Source organism: Arabidopsis lyrata (assembly GCF_000004255.2).
Source record: "Arabidopsis lyrata subsp. lyrata unplaced genomic scaffold ARALYscaffold_1, whole genome shotgun sequence".
In the NCBI taxonomy this organism is placed as follows: Eukaryota; Viridiplantae; Streptophyta; class Magnoliopsida; order Brassicales; family Brassicaceae; genus Arabidopsis; species Arabidopsis lyrata.
This window is the reverse complement of record NW_003302555.1, coordinates 8,449,202-8,468,988: the sequence shown is the minus strand read 5'-3', so window position 1 is coordinate 8,468,988 and position 19,787 is coordinate 8,449,202. Positions and strand designations below refer to the sequence as shown.

Genomic DNA, 19,787 nt, shown 5'->3' with positions numbered 1-19,787 from the left:
CGCCACAACAAGCCACTTCATATCACTTCTCTGTGTAATTTTGATGGTCCAAATTTCATAGTATATGTATCCAGTAGTAAAAATTAACAGTAGGGATTGTTGGGAAAAAAGAAGATAAAATTAATAGCAGCATCATACAACCGTAGAATTAAAAATTACTGGCGATAGGAGTAATTATGCCGCATGTTTTCTGGCACTAGAAATTTTAAAGCTGCAAAAAACTGTTTTAGTATTTACAGAAATAGTTATCTGCTATGGTTTACTAGGGTGAAATTAACGTTAATAAGTTTTTTTGACCTCACCTACTCACTATTCAAAAATCATAACAAAGCTTTGATATAAAAAGTATATAAAATCGTGATCCTTGGTCTGTTTCGTTCGATCCATAAATCCACAAAATATTTGGGTATATGCCTTGTTCTAAAAATTCCCGCCTACTCCGATTAATCTCCGCTTAATCGTTAGGCCCATTTTATCCGTCTCGATTAATGACTAATCTCTTAAAGAAATCAATTACCCGATTACTTTCAGCCTAATCCGATTACTTTCCGCCAAATCCGATTATTCTCCGCCTAATCTTACATATCCCGATTATTTTTAGATTGCAAGTATAAAAAAACTTTTTATTTTTGTTATTCAGTCATTTAAAATGGGAGTTTGTGATGTTTTACAATAACTTATATTCAAATTTTAATAAAAATCATAAATTTGCAATAAAAATCATAAAAATTTGTCTCAAAAATAAAGTTTTATGTGTTTACTACAATTTTGAAAACAATATTGGATTAATATGTTTTTAAAATATTAAAATAACTCTAAAACTAATCTCCGATTAATCTTCGATTTTAATCCGATTTTCCGATTAATCGCTAGGCCCATACCAACCGTCCGACTAGCGTCTAGCGATTTTTTGGATATATGTTTTATTCGATGTGTATTATTCATAAGTTGATTTTTTAAAAATACGATATTGAGTTTATACTTGCGCCTATATAAAAATAAATAATTAAAATACTTATGAAGAAAAAGACGAAGGAATAAAAAGATGGACCCCAGAATCATAAAAGTAAAGCCAAAATAATGGGAGTGACGGGACATCTCTTATGAGCTATTGGTACGTAGAGAGAGAGTAGAGGATACAGTTATGGACCAGTGTGTTTTATTTACAGAATCTATTAACATTATAGATTCAGGTTTAGTCAATCTATGGATCTTGACCCACCCCCAATTTTAAATATAATAATATAATCTCTTCTCTTTTAAAATTTTTTTACTACTTTTTATATCAGCTATAACCAAAACATAGATTAACACTGCAAAACAAGGGATGCTGGTTTGTGAAATAGAGTGATAAATTAGCTAAGCTCTCAAACTACATTCCTTTCAGTTTGGCATTCAAATTATAAAATGATAGAGAAAACATCATACACGATTCTACTACAATGAATCAGAATCAATGGTTAACCATACTTTTATTAGAAAAGTAAGATAAAGTATCACAAACCAAAATCTTATATCATGTGTATATATTGTTAAAAAGTCCTGAGAAAAGCGATGAAGATTTTTAAAAAGAAAATAAAGGGACCAAGAAAGGAGGGCTTGTATTATTACATTGAGAATGCGTAATAATGCCAACAGGATAGAAAAAGGTAACTAAATAAATCATAATAATCAGCAGGAGACAATAGGAGGAACAATCATAACTTATAATGCACATTCCATTTACACATACACACTCATCGATACAAACATTCATGATACATAAAAACATATACACAATCATCATCATAACATAAAATGGCTATATATAATACGATGCCCTCATCTGCAATGCATAAATATCAATCCGGTTACAATGTATATGTTCGATCATTCCATTAACATAAAGGGATTTCGTAAATTCAATCAAATAATGTTTTTACTTAAATATTCTATCATTTGTTTCCGACGATTTTGGCCTCTGCAGTATTATCAGTCGAGAGGAGGCAAAAACGAATTATGATCGTATATGTTTAGTTGACGCATGGATGATGAGTATTCAAACATGTGAATGTATACGAAATACGAATGCATTAATCCGCCCGTATAAATACTGACATATACAATCATATATATACGTATACGTACGTATAAATGAAAGAGACAGGAGAGGGAGAGAGGCGTGGTGTGAGGGAAACATGGAAGCTGTGGGAGCTTTGTAGGGTTTGAAGCCGACATTTTTTAAAGCTTTTTTTTTTGAATCGAGATATGTAAAAAGGAGAGTCCTTTTTTTTGTCTGTTCTGTTACTTTTATTCCTTCTTCTTCTTCTTCTTCATTATTGTAATTTTCTTTAAAAGCAACAATATTCCTTATCATCATAGCTAGTGTAATGTATGGATAATGTCGATAATAATAATGAGACTCCAAGTTTAAGTATATTACATTTGAACGATCTTAGACCATCATTATCGATGGTTTCTTAACTTGTTCTTAGATTTAAATTTAATTAAAATTAAATGGTAAATAATGAAATAAGCTAAGAGGTGTCTTTTGTGTCTCTTAACTAAGAGACAAATCTATTGTTAAGAAGCGATGACGTGGCAACTTCTTTCTCTTTCTCTCTCGTTTATGAAACCGGAGACGACTTCGACGGCTCAATCCCACGGCGCCTTCTCCGTTCATATCTATCGCTTAATCGTAAAGACGAGCTCATCACGCCTTCGCCGGAGGATACGTTTCGATCTCTTGGTTTAATATCCGGTGACCTAATTTACTAATCTCTTGAGGCTGACGAATTTTCGTCGGAAATTGAGAGATTATCAAACCAAGCTCCTCAATCGGAGAGTTATCATGCGATTGTTCATGAATCTATGGGTATTGGAGTCGCAGAGGTTGATTCTAATCCGAATTCCGGCGTAGAAGATTCAGCGGAAGGATACTTTGCTCTGTTGCAAATGATACTTCCATCTCTTCTGTTGGTCCAGTTGGTCAATCCCTTTCGACGAGGCCAGATTTCATTGGGACTGAAATCTCCAACGTCAGATAGAAGTTATAATCGCATTTGTCTTAATCTCCTAGCTTCTAATGTCAGTCGTATTACTTGTATAACGTAATGTCTTGCTAGTGCATGTTTCCATGGTTCTTTCTCCATTCTGCATGCCACATTTGGTTGCTCTTAGGGATGCATCTGTCTGACTATGTTAGTTTTCATATGTCATTAACTGGATCATGATTTGAAACTGCAGGCACTATCTGAACTGCATGACCGAGTCCCTCTTTTTCCCTGGCCTGAGGCTGTAAAAATCATTAAGAGGAATTAGGTGGTCCTGTCGAATCTTTCTTTAGCCAGTTTTCTCAAGAAATTGTAGCTGCAGCATCTTTTGGTCAGTTTCTCAAGAAACTATAGCAGTAGCATCCTTTGGAGGAGAATCATCTTTAAATGGTTCTTAGATTGATATGTTTAGGTTTGGTTTTCAGTTGAGCTCAAAGTCTTTTTTGAATTGAGTCTGAATTTGAATTGTCTGACGATTTGGTTATTGACATTGGAATTGTGATGATGAGAAGAAATGTAAAGAAAAGGAGAAGAAGCAGAGGAGCTCTGTAAAAAAGAGAGCAACTACATGGAAAGAAGAAGAAGTTGTTGATGTTGATAACAAGAAATGCGAACAAGAACTCCAAGTAGTTCCTTTCATCAAGGCAATATCTCGTAGCAGGAGCAAGAATGCAGACAACCTTAGCTTTGATTTGATTTGTTTTCAAACATTTGATACTTATTTTAAGAGGGAACATCAACCCTAGCTAAGTTGAAGCTTTGAATTTTCCAAATATGAAAAAACAAATCAAACAAATAAGATTAAAAATCTGTTCAAATTTATGTGGTCAGAAATATATTTAGGTTACCCTAAATCGACTTACTATTGTGTTTTATGTCATGTATGTTATAAAATTTTAATTTTTATATTAATATTTTTTTTCCAACAATCACATGTTAAGAGCCTACCATTAATCACACAAAAATCTTAACTCAAAAATACTATTTCTTAACAATCACTTTTACAAATATATTACTTAAATATTGCTAAGAGTTATTTCTAAGATACTACCAATAATCATGCTCTTAGGATTTAATGTATGAAATTTTTAACAATCATATAGCAATTCCTGTTTATCGTAAACTAAATATATATGTCACAATGGTTCAATTCTTGTATCGTTTTAATGTTAAACATTTGTGTGAGATATACTTTTCGTCTAATAGTTGGGCAAATGATTAAAAGGCTACCCTCCAACTCCAAGTAATAAAATTCAAGTTCAGGAGAAAGAGAGAGACATGTATGTTATACATACTCAGAGTAAGAGAGAGATATGTTATACATATATGATGGATAGATCATAGATGGTGAATATCAGTTCATTATGAACAATATATTATTATCCTTAATCATATGGACGTTATTTTTAATTAGGAAGTATTTTTTACGTGAATATTGTTATGTTAAAGTTATTATTTGTTTCATACAATTTGATGTTTTGCTAATTTTTAATGCAAAACATCTGCAGATTACTACTAAATACACAAATGTTTTGCTTCATATAGATTAATTTTTCAGACCTTTTAAAAATATATCTTTCCAACAATAAAAGTGATATATTCGTATGAATTCATCCATGGCCATCATTAAACTCAAATTTACTGTGTATACTCAACAGTAAAATCTGATGGATCTTCTAAATTTTACGGTATGCTTTTGGCTATTACTTAAAACTTAAAAACAGACAGAAACACTTATGTAAAGAAACATAATCTTGCTAAAAAAAAAAATCATAATCATAATAATAGTAATAAGTGTACAAGATGCAATTTTTGTCTGTGGTTAAGTAAAGTAAGCAAGTGGTGGGAGGGGTGAATTAGTTGCAAGAAATAGGCATTTTTGTAGGAATTATTGGTAGGCTAATTTATGTTTATTGACCACATTATTGAGTATTTTTAGTCAAAATGAAAATCCTCAAAGATCTGTCCGACTCTCTTTATTTCCATGCTTTTACTAATTATAAAACCTATATTTCATTATTTCCTATGTCCACTAACTATTGTCTTTTCAGATTCTACATTAAGCAATTACGTAGAGGCGTAAACTTCTAAATATTAGACCTATATTTGGCTGTAGAAAACAAAACTATAGGACGTCCTTTAATGATTTTGTTGGTATCAATTATTTTCTTTTTAATCTTCTTGGTTCAAGACTATACTCTCCCCGATTAGGTTCTCTCTAATAGCTCGACTGTTAAAAAGAAAATAAAGTACTGGGCCCAAAGGTAAGCCCACTAATTGGTTGATGGACTTAATACTACTAGACTAATTTATAGCCCATAAAGGTATAATATCTCTTCTCTTCCAACTCTAACCGATTTTTTTTTTATTCGGAGGTTTTAGTTAGGATTTTGTTTGGAACCATTCCTTGCATTTGTGGTGTAAGAACAGACTTATTCGTTATTTGCGCATAGGACTCCCATGAAGAATGTCACAATGCTATTTGAATTTAATTTTTCATTTTTTTGTATTGATTTGGAAGTCATAATTGAAATATCTAAAGATGTTCTTTTATAATTATTAGCTATGATGCCGGGTCCATAAGCCTCACACAGTGTTACACTAACAACTGAAAATGTGAAAAAACTTCTGATATCAATATAAACCATAACATAGTTAAGAATCTGTAAGTTCAATACATTTAGCCTTTTTTTTAATGCGTGGTTCGGTTACATTTTCATCTGAAATCATTTGGGGGAATCAAAGATACAAAATTACAAAGTGGTCTACTTTTAAAAAATAAAAATAAAGTTTAGAAACTTTTTGGTATAAAGAATCTTTGTAATAGTTTATTAACAAGTTTTGTCTCGTGTGTTTAACAATTCTGACATCTAACGTGTCTATATCTCTTTATGCATGTTATGGCGCCGGATTTAGAAGATCTTTTACGCAGACATATTTGATATGATATGATAAAGAAATTAAGACCTTCGAGGTCTTTTATATGATATCATGATTAATCTGGAAGATTTTTTGTTGAATTTGCTTATAACGGAATACGAATATATGGTTAGTGAGAAGTGGGTATTCTCTTCTATTGATCTTTGCCTAAAATGATTTCTCAGAGACGATCTATTGACAATGACAAATTCATTATTATTAGATGATCTAACTCTCACTTGTATTCTACAAGAGAAGCAAATATATTTCAAATCTGAAATCAACTGGTGTAATACCCCCAAATGAATAAATAGTATTTATATAGTATTTATTTGGCTACATACATCACCAAAGTGTGTTTATTTGAGAATTCTATATTTGAAACGTGTTTGAGGTAGAACAATTTAAAGATATGCGACACACTGAGATTAGAATTGGTTTTCAGTACATGAGAAGTTGAGAACAAATCACCGGGATATGTTAGACTAGTCAAACGCATGACTAATTGGGCTAACAATCGTCCTCTAATCGATCCGGTGACCAAATTTTGATTCATATATTTACTTTATGCCCTATATTCAAATCATATTTAAATTAAGGGAGAATGAAGAACGAAGGGAGGGAATAATAAGGATTAGTTAATATGGTTGGTGCCAAATGCCAAAAGAAACTTTCAACAGTCAATCATTACTAATCATTATGATATATATGCAATGATTGGGTAGCGTTAAGACTTAAAAACCAACATGATTAACAAGAATTTAATCACCCCCTCGTACATGTATACATCTTTGACTTCTCATGCAGCATACAAACACAAAGTATCTACCAAAAAAGTTAGAAAACATATATGTAAATGTGATTTGGCTGTGAGATTAGATTCTCATGATTTGCTCGCCCAAATTGATCCATCATTAAAACTTTCCCTTGAATATCAAATGGGGATTTTCTGATTCTATCTTGGTTTAGATCACATTCGTACTTATGCCCAATCATTAATCTAATATATATGTTAGTTTAATATATTATTGAATGACAACAATCTCTGGTTAAAACATCGTCTGATATAAAGGAAAGGGACCTTTCGTACAAGTAATAAGCTTTCGTACTTCATTTGTAATCTATGATTGATCCTTCCAATATATGTTTTACATTAAACACTTTTTAGTTTTAAGAACGTTCCTATAAATTTAAAATGGTTTATTATAAATGCCTATGGATATACTGCTAGGAGGGTGAGAGCATAGTTTTGAAGTGCTGTCAAACATCGCGGGGAGGATCATCGGGTCATAAATTTTCAAATCCGTCACGAGACGGGCTTGACAAGGAGGTTGTGCATACACAATCGTCGTGAAGAAATTTCCTAAAGATTAGCCAGAGTTTTTTTAATCGAGTAGACATAGCTCATGAAAAGGCGAGGTCTTTTTAGAAAGGTTCTTTACAAAAATTTCATTGATACATTACGTAGTTCGCATGCGGCGGATATGTTAACTTGTTCAGCTTGCATCCCCGATTTACAATTTTATTTTGTAATACTTTACACTACTTCGGGTTGAGTCACCAATCCCACTTGATGTTATTAATTTAAAATAAATTTTCGACAATCGAGAAACGTCAAACTGCTTTGCAATTGCATCTCAAGATTCTCAAAACTAAGCATCCCCCCCCCCCCCCCCAAAAAAAAACATTCAGTTGGTGCCAATGTGGTTACAACTATATATCTGCTTGTGGTTTCATGAAATATCGGTGTCATTCAATTCCACAATTCCAATCATATTCGTCCACTGGCAGTTCTCTAACTTAGTAATAAAAACATATAAATTTTGTTTTTCCAGATGATCACAATGCTACATTATTTAATTATATAAAAAATGAAAATGTATAATTGATGGCAGAGTTTCCAGTTAGATAAAGATGGAAAGAGGTCTTAATACTATGGTTCTTATGGGCGCTCACACTTTTTTTTTTTTTTTACTCCTTTCTTGGAACTCATCATTTTTTTTCTCTCTTCTTCACATTTGTTATTTTTATTATTAGCATGATACGATTTTTATTATTATTAACTAGTATAAATTTATTGGTTGTATATATTTTCTTCACTTCTGGTAAGTTAAACATTATTTTCCTACAGTCAGCTTGATTATTTTGGTTATCTTGGAATACAAAATTAGTTCTTCTTTTTCCTTTTAAATTGAGAAATTCGTATAAGTATAACTGTAAAATCAAATTAATGAATTGCATGTCCGCCGGCTACGCACCCAGCCGGGCACGTATTTAATTTGTTTTTCATGTTTGTATAGTCAATGTCATACACATATTCATACACACACGTATATATGTATACATACGTTAATTTATGGGATAATTAAAAAAAAATCCACAAAACACACTCTTATTCCTCCACAATTAACGGCTTTTTGTAAACAAATAAAACAAAATCATAAATGGCAATTTGTTCTTTGTTTGTTGTTAATTATATACAAGGATGTTATGTATGCATTTGTTTGTATTGCATAAATTAGTTTTTTTTGTATTGCATAAATTATACGATAGTTCCTTTTTATTTGTACATGTATCAATCCTAATCCATTTCTTAAAAATAATTCGTTTCTTATAAAACAAAATTGACCAGGTGATTATAAAACATATACTTCCTCCGTTTCGTTTTAGTTGTCGTTTAAGGTTTTTTCACACAAATTAAGAAAAACATTTAATTTTCTGTTTTACCCTTTATTAATATATTTTATAAAAAATTTTATTGGCCAAAACATTAAAACAATAGGGATAAAACTAGAATTTTGACCAAATATTTGCATTGAAAATCTAAAACGACAACTATTATGAAACAAAATTTAAATCCTAAAACGACAACTAAACTGAAACGGAGGGAGTAATATATTTAAAAAGCTAAGGGATAATGGTAAGCCTAATTATTAATTAATGATTGAAATAAGGTATTTAAATAGAGCGTTGTGAAAATTATAATAGTTTTTCATGGACTAAATTTGGTGAGCTGGTCCATGAACTGGCTTGCCCATTGACGTACTTCACGACTCAATCAAAACACCACTAATCATTCCCCCCGATAAATTTCCTATTATTGAGCAAGTAGAAAAAAATGGTGAGTATTTTACACTTGCTCGCAGTACCAACTACCAATGTCTACATCACAGGATTGCATATCCGTAGAGAAACTAAGGGACAAAGTCCATAATTACTGTTTATATATATTCTCTCTGATTTTTAATAGTTAATGTTTTAGGATTGTGGACATGAATTAAAAAATTAATTAACTTTTGTTTTTTTTAAACAAAACACTAATTATTCTTTATTTAAATCCATTTTAACCAATGATAAACACTTTACATAATATAAAAATTCAAAAAAAAAACAAAAAAAATAATTTACATTAAAAACTAAAACATCAACTATTAAAAACAAAGAGATTATAATATAGTTTATATTTAGTCCTTCACTTAGCAATCAATTACACCTAAAAGTGAACTATTAACGAAAATTTTATATTGTGCAATGTTAGGCTGGTCCTCTGCTTTTATTATTTCCTTCTTTTTACAACATAAATTGTCTTCTTTTTTTTCTTAACTTTTGGACTGTTTTGTTTCCATTCTATATATATCCCGTGATGTAATCAAATCTAGTGTTACACAATTAATGAATTAATTAATACTCTCTCTGTTTCAAAATATATGATGTTTTAGAGATTTTTTTGTTACAAAATATAGGATGTTTTAGGATGTTTTACACATTTCTATGCAACCTTTAAATGCATTTGATGTGTTATGACCATTTGTATTCTGCAGTCTTTTATATCATTGGTTGGATTTTTAAAAATTAAATATTAAATAATAGTTTTGAAAACAACAATGAATTTTTTAAAATGTTTTTAACTTAAACATCCTATATTTTGAAACAGAGTAACAAAAAAAAAATTGGTTTTATCTTTTAGACAAATAATTAGGGGTTGAGATGTAGACGTGGCGAAACCTTAGAAGTTGTCAGAAGACGCCGAAAAGACATTTGCCTAAATACAAAGCATAATCCTGATTAGTGTCTTAGTGATTAGTATGTCTTAATGACGTTAACTTAACACAAACATAGCATGTGCCAGCTATGACCACACACAAGACCTCTTAGTTAGTCCTCCCTCGTTAATGACTTTACCTTTATTGACGCTTTTAATCCTAAGTAGGCATTAAAGTTTAATGAATTACACAGCTGCAAACTGTTAACTGTGGAAAGCTCTCTGTTTTGTTTGCATAATAAACTCGTTAATTTTTGGGGTAGTCATTTTTACAAACGTTTTTTTCTTTTTTAAAATTCAATTATATAGTGTAGAAAACGAACTCAAATTTATTTTTATAAATGAAACTAATCAATGATCAATGGTCCGTGAAAGCTATAATTGGTTATTTTCTAGCTTGAAAGATAGGGGATGACTAAAAAATTTTAATTAAGGTTCATCCCCTCTCTTTTGGCTAATCACCGGCTAACAAATTAGAATAGTTATGGCGATACTTGTTTTTAATAACTTAACCTTTTACCAAAAAAAAAAAAGATACTTGTTTTTAAGGAAAATCAAAACATAAAAAGAATAGATATTAAAACTTTGCCCCAAAATAAAAAGAGAAAAGAATAGAGATATTAAACAAAAAATATAGAACAAAAAAAGAATGACGTTGACGTTCCCTGGGTCCGGAGGTACAGCTAAGCGCAGTGTTTCCTTGTGCTCAAACCGTCGGACGGAATCAGAGGGTCCATTTACTATTGACTATTCTTTGACCAGAGGGCTAACACAACACTTTTTAGCCTTAGGCTTTTTAGTGGCCGTGTGTCATCTCCAAAGGCTAACACAACACCTTTTAAGAGTTAGTGTGATAGTTTATAATATCTAAAGGTAACGTAATACTCTGATTACTGATATAGATCTTTAGGGCTATCGGTCTCGTCTTTGCATGGGCTTCAAAATATTTTAAATACGTTTTTTAAACCGGTGACCTTAATTAGAGTTAAGCAGTGTTCTAATATGCCTAACAATGTATCACAAATTTAAGAGATGAAGAATTTATGGTGAGTAACAAACACCAATTTCCGGATCCGCATTAATTGAGTTACTTCTCCTTGCGTACAATCTTGACCGCGGTCTATATATTAAAGCACAATTGGACTAATTCGAGATCGTTATGTTTGGCAGAAATCAAAATGCTGATAATATAGGCAGCATAGTGAAGACGGGCAGTGAGACAGTACAATGCCGATGCATAGCATTTCGATGGCTAGTCTTGTTAATGCAATTATTGAAATTGTAAGCAAATAATGAAATACCGAGAAGCGATTAAGATTTGATTATAGGATGGAAAAAATGTAAAGACGTTGGAAGATCCTTAAATCCAACAAGTGGGGTATGTACGTACCGCATGAGGGGGATACACCCTACCCTCCATATCATGCACTTGATTGACCCACCAACAAATATTTGTTTTTTTTTTTTTTTTTAATTACGACATACAAATTAAATATTTAAATAATTTGTGGATAATTTATTATCACAAATATACCATTTCATATATAGTTAAAGCCTTCAAGCATCTATTTTTTGCAAATAGTTACTACCATAATGTATCACAATAACTGTATATTCTAGTAAGTATATCGGTAAGAGAAGTGATTATATGTGTAATTAATTAACGGTTATTAAGTTTCAAGAGATAGGTGAAACATGTATGTGTAGAATTTGTTCTCTAGCGAGTATAATTGTGTCATTGAGTATAATCTTGACTAGACCCAATTTGGAGAGAGATGCACATCATATTAGACCAAGAGTAGCAACTAGCAATTGCATATGAAATTCATTGTTTTATAATGTGTCAAGTTGGGTTATTGCTCTAAATATTGTATGTGTTGTTGATATCGAAGAGGGAGATACATATATATAGGTTGTGCATAAAGCTTAACCTAATACATAAGTTAATAAGGCTTCATACATAAGCCCATCTTCTAATTATCTTTATCTTAATATCAGCCCATCTAATACTCCCCCTCAAGATGGAGAGTGGAGATCACGAACACCCATCTTGCCAAGAAGATACTTAAACTGATTTCTACCAAGAGGCTTAGTTAGAAAATCAGCCAATTGCTCCGTCGTACGAACGTGTTGAGTAGCAACAATGCCGTCTTTGATCCCATCGCGAACGAAATGACAATCCCTCTCAATATGTTTCGTACGTTCGTGAAACACTGGATTAGCGGCGATATGAAGTGCAGCTTTGTTGTCACAATAAAGAGAGATAGGTTCGGGATGAGGAATCCGGAAGATAAGAAGCAATTCCTTGAGCCATTGAAGTTATTGATAGGTATAAGCCATGGCTCGATATTCGGCTTCAGCGGAAGACATTGACACCCGATGTTGCTTCTTTGTTTTCCAGCATATAGGAGATTTGCCGAGTAAGACAACATAACCAGACAATGAACGACGGGTTTTTGGACAAGTCTGATAATCGGAATCACAATATGCATCCAAATGAAGATCAGTATCGTTGCTTAGCAACAAACCTTGTCCGCAAGTTCCTTTAAGATATCGAACTAGCCGTATAGCCGCTTCCCAATGAGACTGACGTGGTTGCCCAAGAAATTGTGCTAAGAGGTGAACCGCATAGCAAAGATCGGGTCTGGTGATTGATAGGTAGACTAACCGGCCAACTAACCGACGATATTTAGTTGGATCGACGCAAAAGTTTCCTTCCTCTTTGTGTAGAGTATGATTCTGTTCAATAGGAGTATCAACAGTTTTAGCTCCAATTAGGCCACATTCAGAGATAATGTCCAAAGTATATTTCCGCTGCGAAATGTAGATCCCTTGCTTGCCTCTGGAAACTTCAATTCCTAGGAAAAATTTCAGAGGTCCTAAATCTTTCATGTGAAAACATTCATTCATGTACCTCTTGAATTCAGCGGTTAACTTGGAATTGTTACCTCCAACAATGAAATCATCCACGTATACTAAAACATACAAGCAGGAGTTCCCTTTGAAGTATGTGAACAGCGAGTAATCCGTGTAATCATGAGTGAATCCAAATTCTATCAATGCATTCGAGAGCTTTGAAAACCAGCATCTTGGGGCTTGTTTAAGTCCATAAAGCGACTTCTTAAGCTTGCATACCTTAGAAGAGTCCACATTCGCAACTCCCGGAGGAAGCTTCATGTATATTTCTTCCTCTAGATCACCATGCAAGAAAGCATTGTGAACATCCATTTGAAACAGTTCCCAATTATTAGCCGAAGCAATTTTCAAGAGCATACGAATTGTAGTCATCTTCACTACCGGTGCAAAAGTTTCATTGTAATCTGTCCCTTCTTCTTGTCTATTTCCAAGGGCTACAAGCCGAGCTTTGAATTGTTCGATGGAGCCATCCGAGTTATACTTAATGCGGAAAACCCATTTGCAGCCTATAACATGTTTTCCTTCCGGTAATGGCACGATATCCCATGTGTGATTCTCTTCAAGAGCCCCAACCTCTCCTTTAACCGCATTAGTCCATCGCGGATCACTCATCGCTTCGTTAAAGGAAGCGGGTTCTGAATCGGCACTAATGGCAGCCAAGAACAGCTGTTGAGGAGCAGAGAACCGATCGAGTGAAACGTAATCAGTGAGAGGATAAAGACACTTACTTGAGGATATTGGAATGGAGAGAGATGAATCGTGAGGGGTTTTATCAAGTGGCGTCGCTGAATAGGTAACGTACGGTTCCAGAAGTACAGACTTCATCTTCTTTCTTTTTCCAACCCCAAGTTCTTCTATCTCAGGTTCTATATGATTATCTGTTTCAGTTTGTACCACCTCTGTGTCAGCAAGAAGTGTCTCTTTTTCTGTAGCGGGATCGAGCGATCCGGAGGCAGGATCGATCGATCCAGGAGCTTCTGTGATTTCTGTTTCAACGGACGAAGGTGTGGGATCGATCGAGCTGGCTGTTGGATCGATCGATCTGGTCGCGTCAGAGACATCCGCAGAGATTGGATCAATCGATCGTGTCTCGGAAGCGATCGATCCCGTGTTTTGATCGACTAGTCTTGTCTCTAGTTCGATCGTCGGGTCAGCAGGTGGTGGCAAAAGCTCCTCCTGTCGAGTAGCTGCAAGTATCTGATCATCTTCCTTTGCTAGTGTACTTGAGGAGTAAGGAAAGCTGTCTTCGTGAAAGATAACATCACGAGAAACAAAGATTCGTTCTGTTTGCAGGTCCATCACCAACCATCCTTTCTTTCCAAATGGATATCCGAGAAAAACACTTCGAGCACTGCGATCTTCAAACTTGTCATTCGAACGTCGTACCAACTTCGCATAACATAGACATCCAAATGTTCTTATATCATCATACGAAGGAGGCTTTTGAAACAAAACTTCATATGGTGTTTTTCCTTTGAGTAGAGTCGATGGCGTTCTGTTAATTAAGTGAGTAGCAGCTTGAATGCTTTCACCCCAAAAACGAGTTGGTAGCTGCGCTTGGAACAACAATGCTCGTGCAACGTTAAGGATATGCCGATGTTTTCTTTCAACTCTCCCGTTTTGTTGTGGCGTATCAACACATGAAGTGTGGTGTGTGATACCATTTTCTGAAAAATATCCACGCATGCACGTGAATTCTGTACCGTTATCTGTTCTAATTGTTTTAACCTTCTTGTCAAATTGTCGAAGAGCCCAAGCAACAAAATTTTTCAACACTGTAGAGACGGATGATTTCTCAAGAAGCAGGTGTGTCCAAACAGCTCGCGAGAAATCGTCTACGATAGTGAGAAAATAAACTGCTCCATAAGTAGCTTTTGTTCTATACGGACCCCAAACATCACAATGAATTAAAGAAAATGCTTCTTCAGCTTTATTTGAACTTTCAGAAAACGGAACACGAGTTTGTTTTGCTCTGAAGCAAACGTCACAACATTCTTCTAAATCACTAGTACTACTACTAAAAACACCAACTTCCGAAAGAAAAGACAAAACTCTCGGTGAAGGATGACCCATTCTTTTATGCCATAAATCCCGAGCATCTACTGTTCCAACACGATTTGCTTGAGGAATGACTGCGCCAGCAAGATGATAAACCCCATCACGTTCAGTACCCGCTCCAATCAAAGTCCTCGAAACTTGGTCCTGTATCACACAAAACTTTTTAGTAAATATGACGGCACTTGCAATGTCACGTAAAAGTTGTGATACGGAAACTAGTGTAATAGACAATTCTGGAGCATAGAACACGTGACGAAGTATCAACTTTCCACCAAGGAGGAGCGTGCCATATCGTGTTGCCCAAGTGATCTTGTCATTGGGTAACTTAATAGGACATGGATCTATTTTTTGAATTTCTGTTAGAAGATTCATATCACCGGTCATGTGATGAGATGCTCCTGAATCAATGATCAGATTAAAGGGACTGTGAGTGCTATACAAAATCAGTTTTTCGCTCTTACCAGAGAATCCTTCTTTACTTGCCCCATTAGACTTCTTGTTTTTCTCAATAAATTCAGCCAATGCACTTAATTGACTGTCTGTGAGCTGTGGAGTACCGGCCGTTGATGAGGCTGCAGTCACGGCACCCGAAACATGTGATGCAGACATTGACTGGCCACGCTCGCGTCCTCTTCCTCTGGAAGAACCACGACCTCGATTGGAACTGCCTCTTCCCGCATTTGGATATGATGGTTCATTTCACCACTCTGGATAGCCAACGATTTTGTAACATTGACTCTTTTCATGACCCGTTTTCCCGCAGTGAGAACATGTCGATGTCTGTGGTTTATATGCACTTGTAGCTGACGCCGAAAAACCAATAGCTCCTCCTTTTTCTTGGGCTAATTCTGGGCTTCCAACTAAAAACCAATTGGCAATTAGTGGATTGGCCCTAACCCTTTATATATTATTGATTGTCCCATCAAACTTCCGATGTGGGACTTGGATTGTATCTCCAACAATCTCCCCTTCAATCCAAGGACCACATGGATCTTAACACACCTCCTCGATCCCTCACTCGGACCGATAATAAGCCCCTTTCTCGGGCCCCCATTACTCGGGTTTGAGGTATGTCCGTATCCACTTTTCTAGGTCCACCAGAATTTGAACCTTGGGCTCTGATACCATGTCAAGTTGGGTTATTGCTCTAAATATTGTATGTGTTGTTGATATCGAAGAGGGAGATACATATATATAGGTTGTGCATAAAGCTTAACCTAATACATAAGTTAATAAGGCTTCATACATAAGCCCATCTTCTAATTATCTTTATCTTAATATCAGCCCATCTAATATAATGGAGTTCATTCTTTTATGATTCACATTAAATTTCAAGATGTAGAATGATTAGCTTTTTACATTTTATTTGGCTGCTTTTTTTTTCGATAAAATTTCTATTTTGGCTGCTTGTTGTTGTGAGAATATTTTTCAAAAGCCAGATTAAAAAAAATGGAGATGGGGCATCGTCGCACATGGAGGCATGGACACATTTCCAAAACTACAAAAAACTAAGTGTTTTGGTACGTCGAAACATATATTTCTGGAAAATAAAATTAAGTTGTTCGGGTTACAAAAAGCATCTTCGGTTAACATTTAACTGCTAGTGGTGAGAGAAGCTTATACAATTTGGCAATATGATTTGTTTTATCATTAATCAATAATCTTACTAAAGAAAATTGGTTTCCATTATTTCTCTTTTTTTTTTAATAGCCACCCATGTGGTGATTACTATTTTAACTGAAGCCAAACTTTGAAACTTACTTTAAAAAGTTAAAAAAGTTAAGAACTTAAATTTGGTTTTCTCTTGACAATTTTTATTAATGACTATTCACATTTAAATCTCTTGTTTTGTCAACAAATTTAAATGGCTTTAGTTCTGCCAACAAATTTAAATGTCTTGTAGTTGTCAGTTTTACTGTTTTAATTTATAAATGTGTACGTATAGTCAATTAAAAGTGAATGAATACGTCAAAATACGAATCTTATAATCTGAGGTCTAAGTTTTTCTTTTCCATAATGCGTTCATTAACACAATTATTATAACCAAGACTTTAAATACGAACCATGACAATTAAAAAAAAAAAACCAATCACTAATAATTCGTAAAAGACAGAGAAGACAATTTCGTAATTAACTCAAAAATCTGATGGCATTGTTATATTCTCTTCACTATATAAACTTCGTCTCTCCCAAAGCTCTCAAATCCCTCCTCCACCTGAAACATTTTCTCTCACTTTCTCGAGAAAAAAAAAATCAGAACTTTCAGAGTCAAATCTGACTTCGAACGTGGAAAAAAATGGCCGGAAGTCTTGTAAAATGCAGCAAGATCCGTCACATTGTGAGACTCAGACAAATGCTCCGGCGATGGCGTAACAAAGCTCGGTTATCTTCGGTCAGCCGTTGTGTACCGTCGGATGTTCCATCTGGACACGTGGCAGTCTGTGTGGGCAGCGGTTGCAGGAGATTTGTGGTGCGTGCGTCGTACCTGAACCATCCGATCATAAGCAATCTTCTGGTTCAAGCTGAGGAAGAGTTCGGTTTCGCTAACCAAGGACCGTTGGTTATTCCTTGTGAAGAATCGGTTTTCGAAGAAGCGATTCGGTTTATTTCTCGGTCTGATTCGTCTCGGTCAAGCCGGTTCACTTGTCCTGATGATCTTCAGAAATGTAACGGAGGAATCAAAATCAAAAGCAAGCTAGATCTGTTGATTGAATCTCGGCCGTTGCTTCACGGCGTCGCCGAGAAAGCCATCTGGTGATCCGACGGTGAAGATTGTTCTCGGTTCGTAAGATTCTGACCCGGTTTGTTTTGACTCGGAACGAGTTTAATCGCCATGGAAGCAAGTACAGAAGAAGGCGAGTTTTTGAATAAATCGTCATTGACTCGGCTGAGTTTTACCACCGAGTCGGGTGGGTACTAATTTTTAATCGGGTTCGGGTCTTTTTTTTTATTTTTATAATTAATTATATTTGGGGGAAATCGACTGAGTCGAGTCAGACGATCTAAGGAGATGGCGATTAAAAGGTGGGTGAGTCGTACCACCGAGTCATCCCGGGTTCGAATCCGGTTAATGTAAATAAGACAAGCGAACTCAAATCGGTTCATTAAAAAAAAGAGAGAAAGTGATTTTGATTCAGTGCTTTAGATTCGAGTATTGTTACTTTCCTATGTAGAATCAAAACATTGGTAACAAAGTACAAATATTTTCCATAACTTTATTATACAAATCTGTTGGCATAACTCACAAGTTTTATCATTGGTAATTTCAGAGGATTACTTGCCCGAAAATGAAAAAATAACTTTTAACGTATCAGATGGAGAACAGTTATCATCATTATCAAATTTCTAGCTAGTCACTTGATTAGCAGATATTTTTTTTTTTTTCGTTTGAATGATTCATTGATTAAAGATTCAAGAGTTACACAAAATACAAAAAGGATCGGAAACAATCAACTACAGACAACCATTACATCTATGTAATGCATTTCTCAAATTCAAATACAGTCTGTAGCCAAAAAGGGTAGCCCTGAGCTACATATGATTGTCCTCGATCCTCCCTTGTGACACTTTTAGCAATAAGAGAAGCTCCACAATTAACCTTTGACTCTTCAAGCACCACTCTCCAATCTGGAATCCTACATAGAGTAAGGAGGAGTTCCACAGATTGAGCTTTAAAACTTGGCCAAGCTGCAGGAGAGTTGACAGCACCCACCAAAACATTGGACTCAAGGGCAAAAATAACATTGTGGACATGTAGACTCTGCATACTCTCAATGGCCCAAAGGAAGCTTTGAAGATGAGCATCATCCTTAGAATCAATAAACCCAAAAGCCCTTCTGCTGTGTAAGAGAACAATACCTCTTGAATTTCTTAGCACCCACGCAGCCCCAACCAACCGTTTATCTTTATCCCAAGATGAACCAATGTTACACTTCAGCCATGGTTTAGCCGGCGGTCTCCATTTTTTAGACACAGCCACCACCTGTAACAAGTTTCTTTTTTCTTCTACTTGCTCTATTTCTTGAGCTAGAAACCACTCAGAGGAATCTTCCCCAATCTTCACCAACAAAGCATTGACCATGAAAACCATTCCTTCAAAGAGAAGGTTGTTACGGTTCTTCCATAGCAACCACAATATCCAAGGCAAAGATCGCCTAGAAATCAAGGCAATGGAGGCATTTCTGCTCATCTTCAAAACATGATGCATATTTTGATAAATCGATGCAGCATCAAAACCACCTTCTGGTGATGGGATCCCAGATAAAGCCCAAACCTGTCTTGCTAGAGAGCATGTAAACAGCATATGGTTAATTGACTCACCATCCAACCCACAAATCTGGCACCGACAGTCAATGTTCATGCCTCTAGAATTAAGGCGGTCAGCCACTGGGATAGCTCCAGTTGCTGCCTTCCACATGAAGACTTTGATTTTGGTAGGACCAGGGATCTTCCAAATCTGCTCTTTAATCCCATTCACCGAGGGAAGCTGAGTTGCAAACCTAATATCATCATCTCTAAACACTTGTGAGGCCAACCAATATCCTGATTTGACACTATAATTCCCACTCTTGTTGTGTTTCCAGCTCATATAATCCGGAGAAGACTGGATAGGTTTTATTTTCTTGATAATCTCCAAGTCTCTAGGGAAGAAGTGTTCCTCTAGAGAAGCCAGATTCCATGATCCAGTCTCCTGATCAATAAGATCTATGACTGAAAGCTCCAGATCAACCAGCACATTTTTCAAGAAAGGCGCCCTCATAATTCCATCATCAAGCCATAAGGTAGTCCAAACTTTAAGAGAAGCACCATTACCTATTCTC

At 34.9% G+C, this 19,787-nt stretch overlaps 1 protein-coding gene across 1 annotated transcript; it reads left to right on the top strand.

Moving 5' to 3' along the window:
* The first annotated feature begins 17,080 nt into the window (after positions 1 to 17,080).
* LOC9329133 (auxin-responsive protein SAUR50) lies at positions 17,081 to 18,207 on the top strand. The gene has a single exon (XM_002893026.2). It carries the CDS (start codon positions 17,264 to 17,266, stop codon positions 17,723 to 17,725), a length of 462 nt encoding a protein of 153 aa, XP_002893072.1. The 5' UTR covers positions 17,081 to 17,263; the 3' UTR covers positions 17,726 to 18,207.
* Positions 18,208 to 19,787: the final 1,580 nt, after the last annotated feature.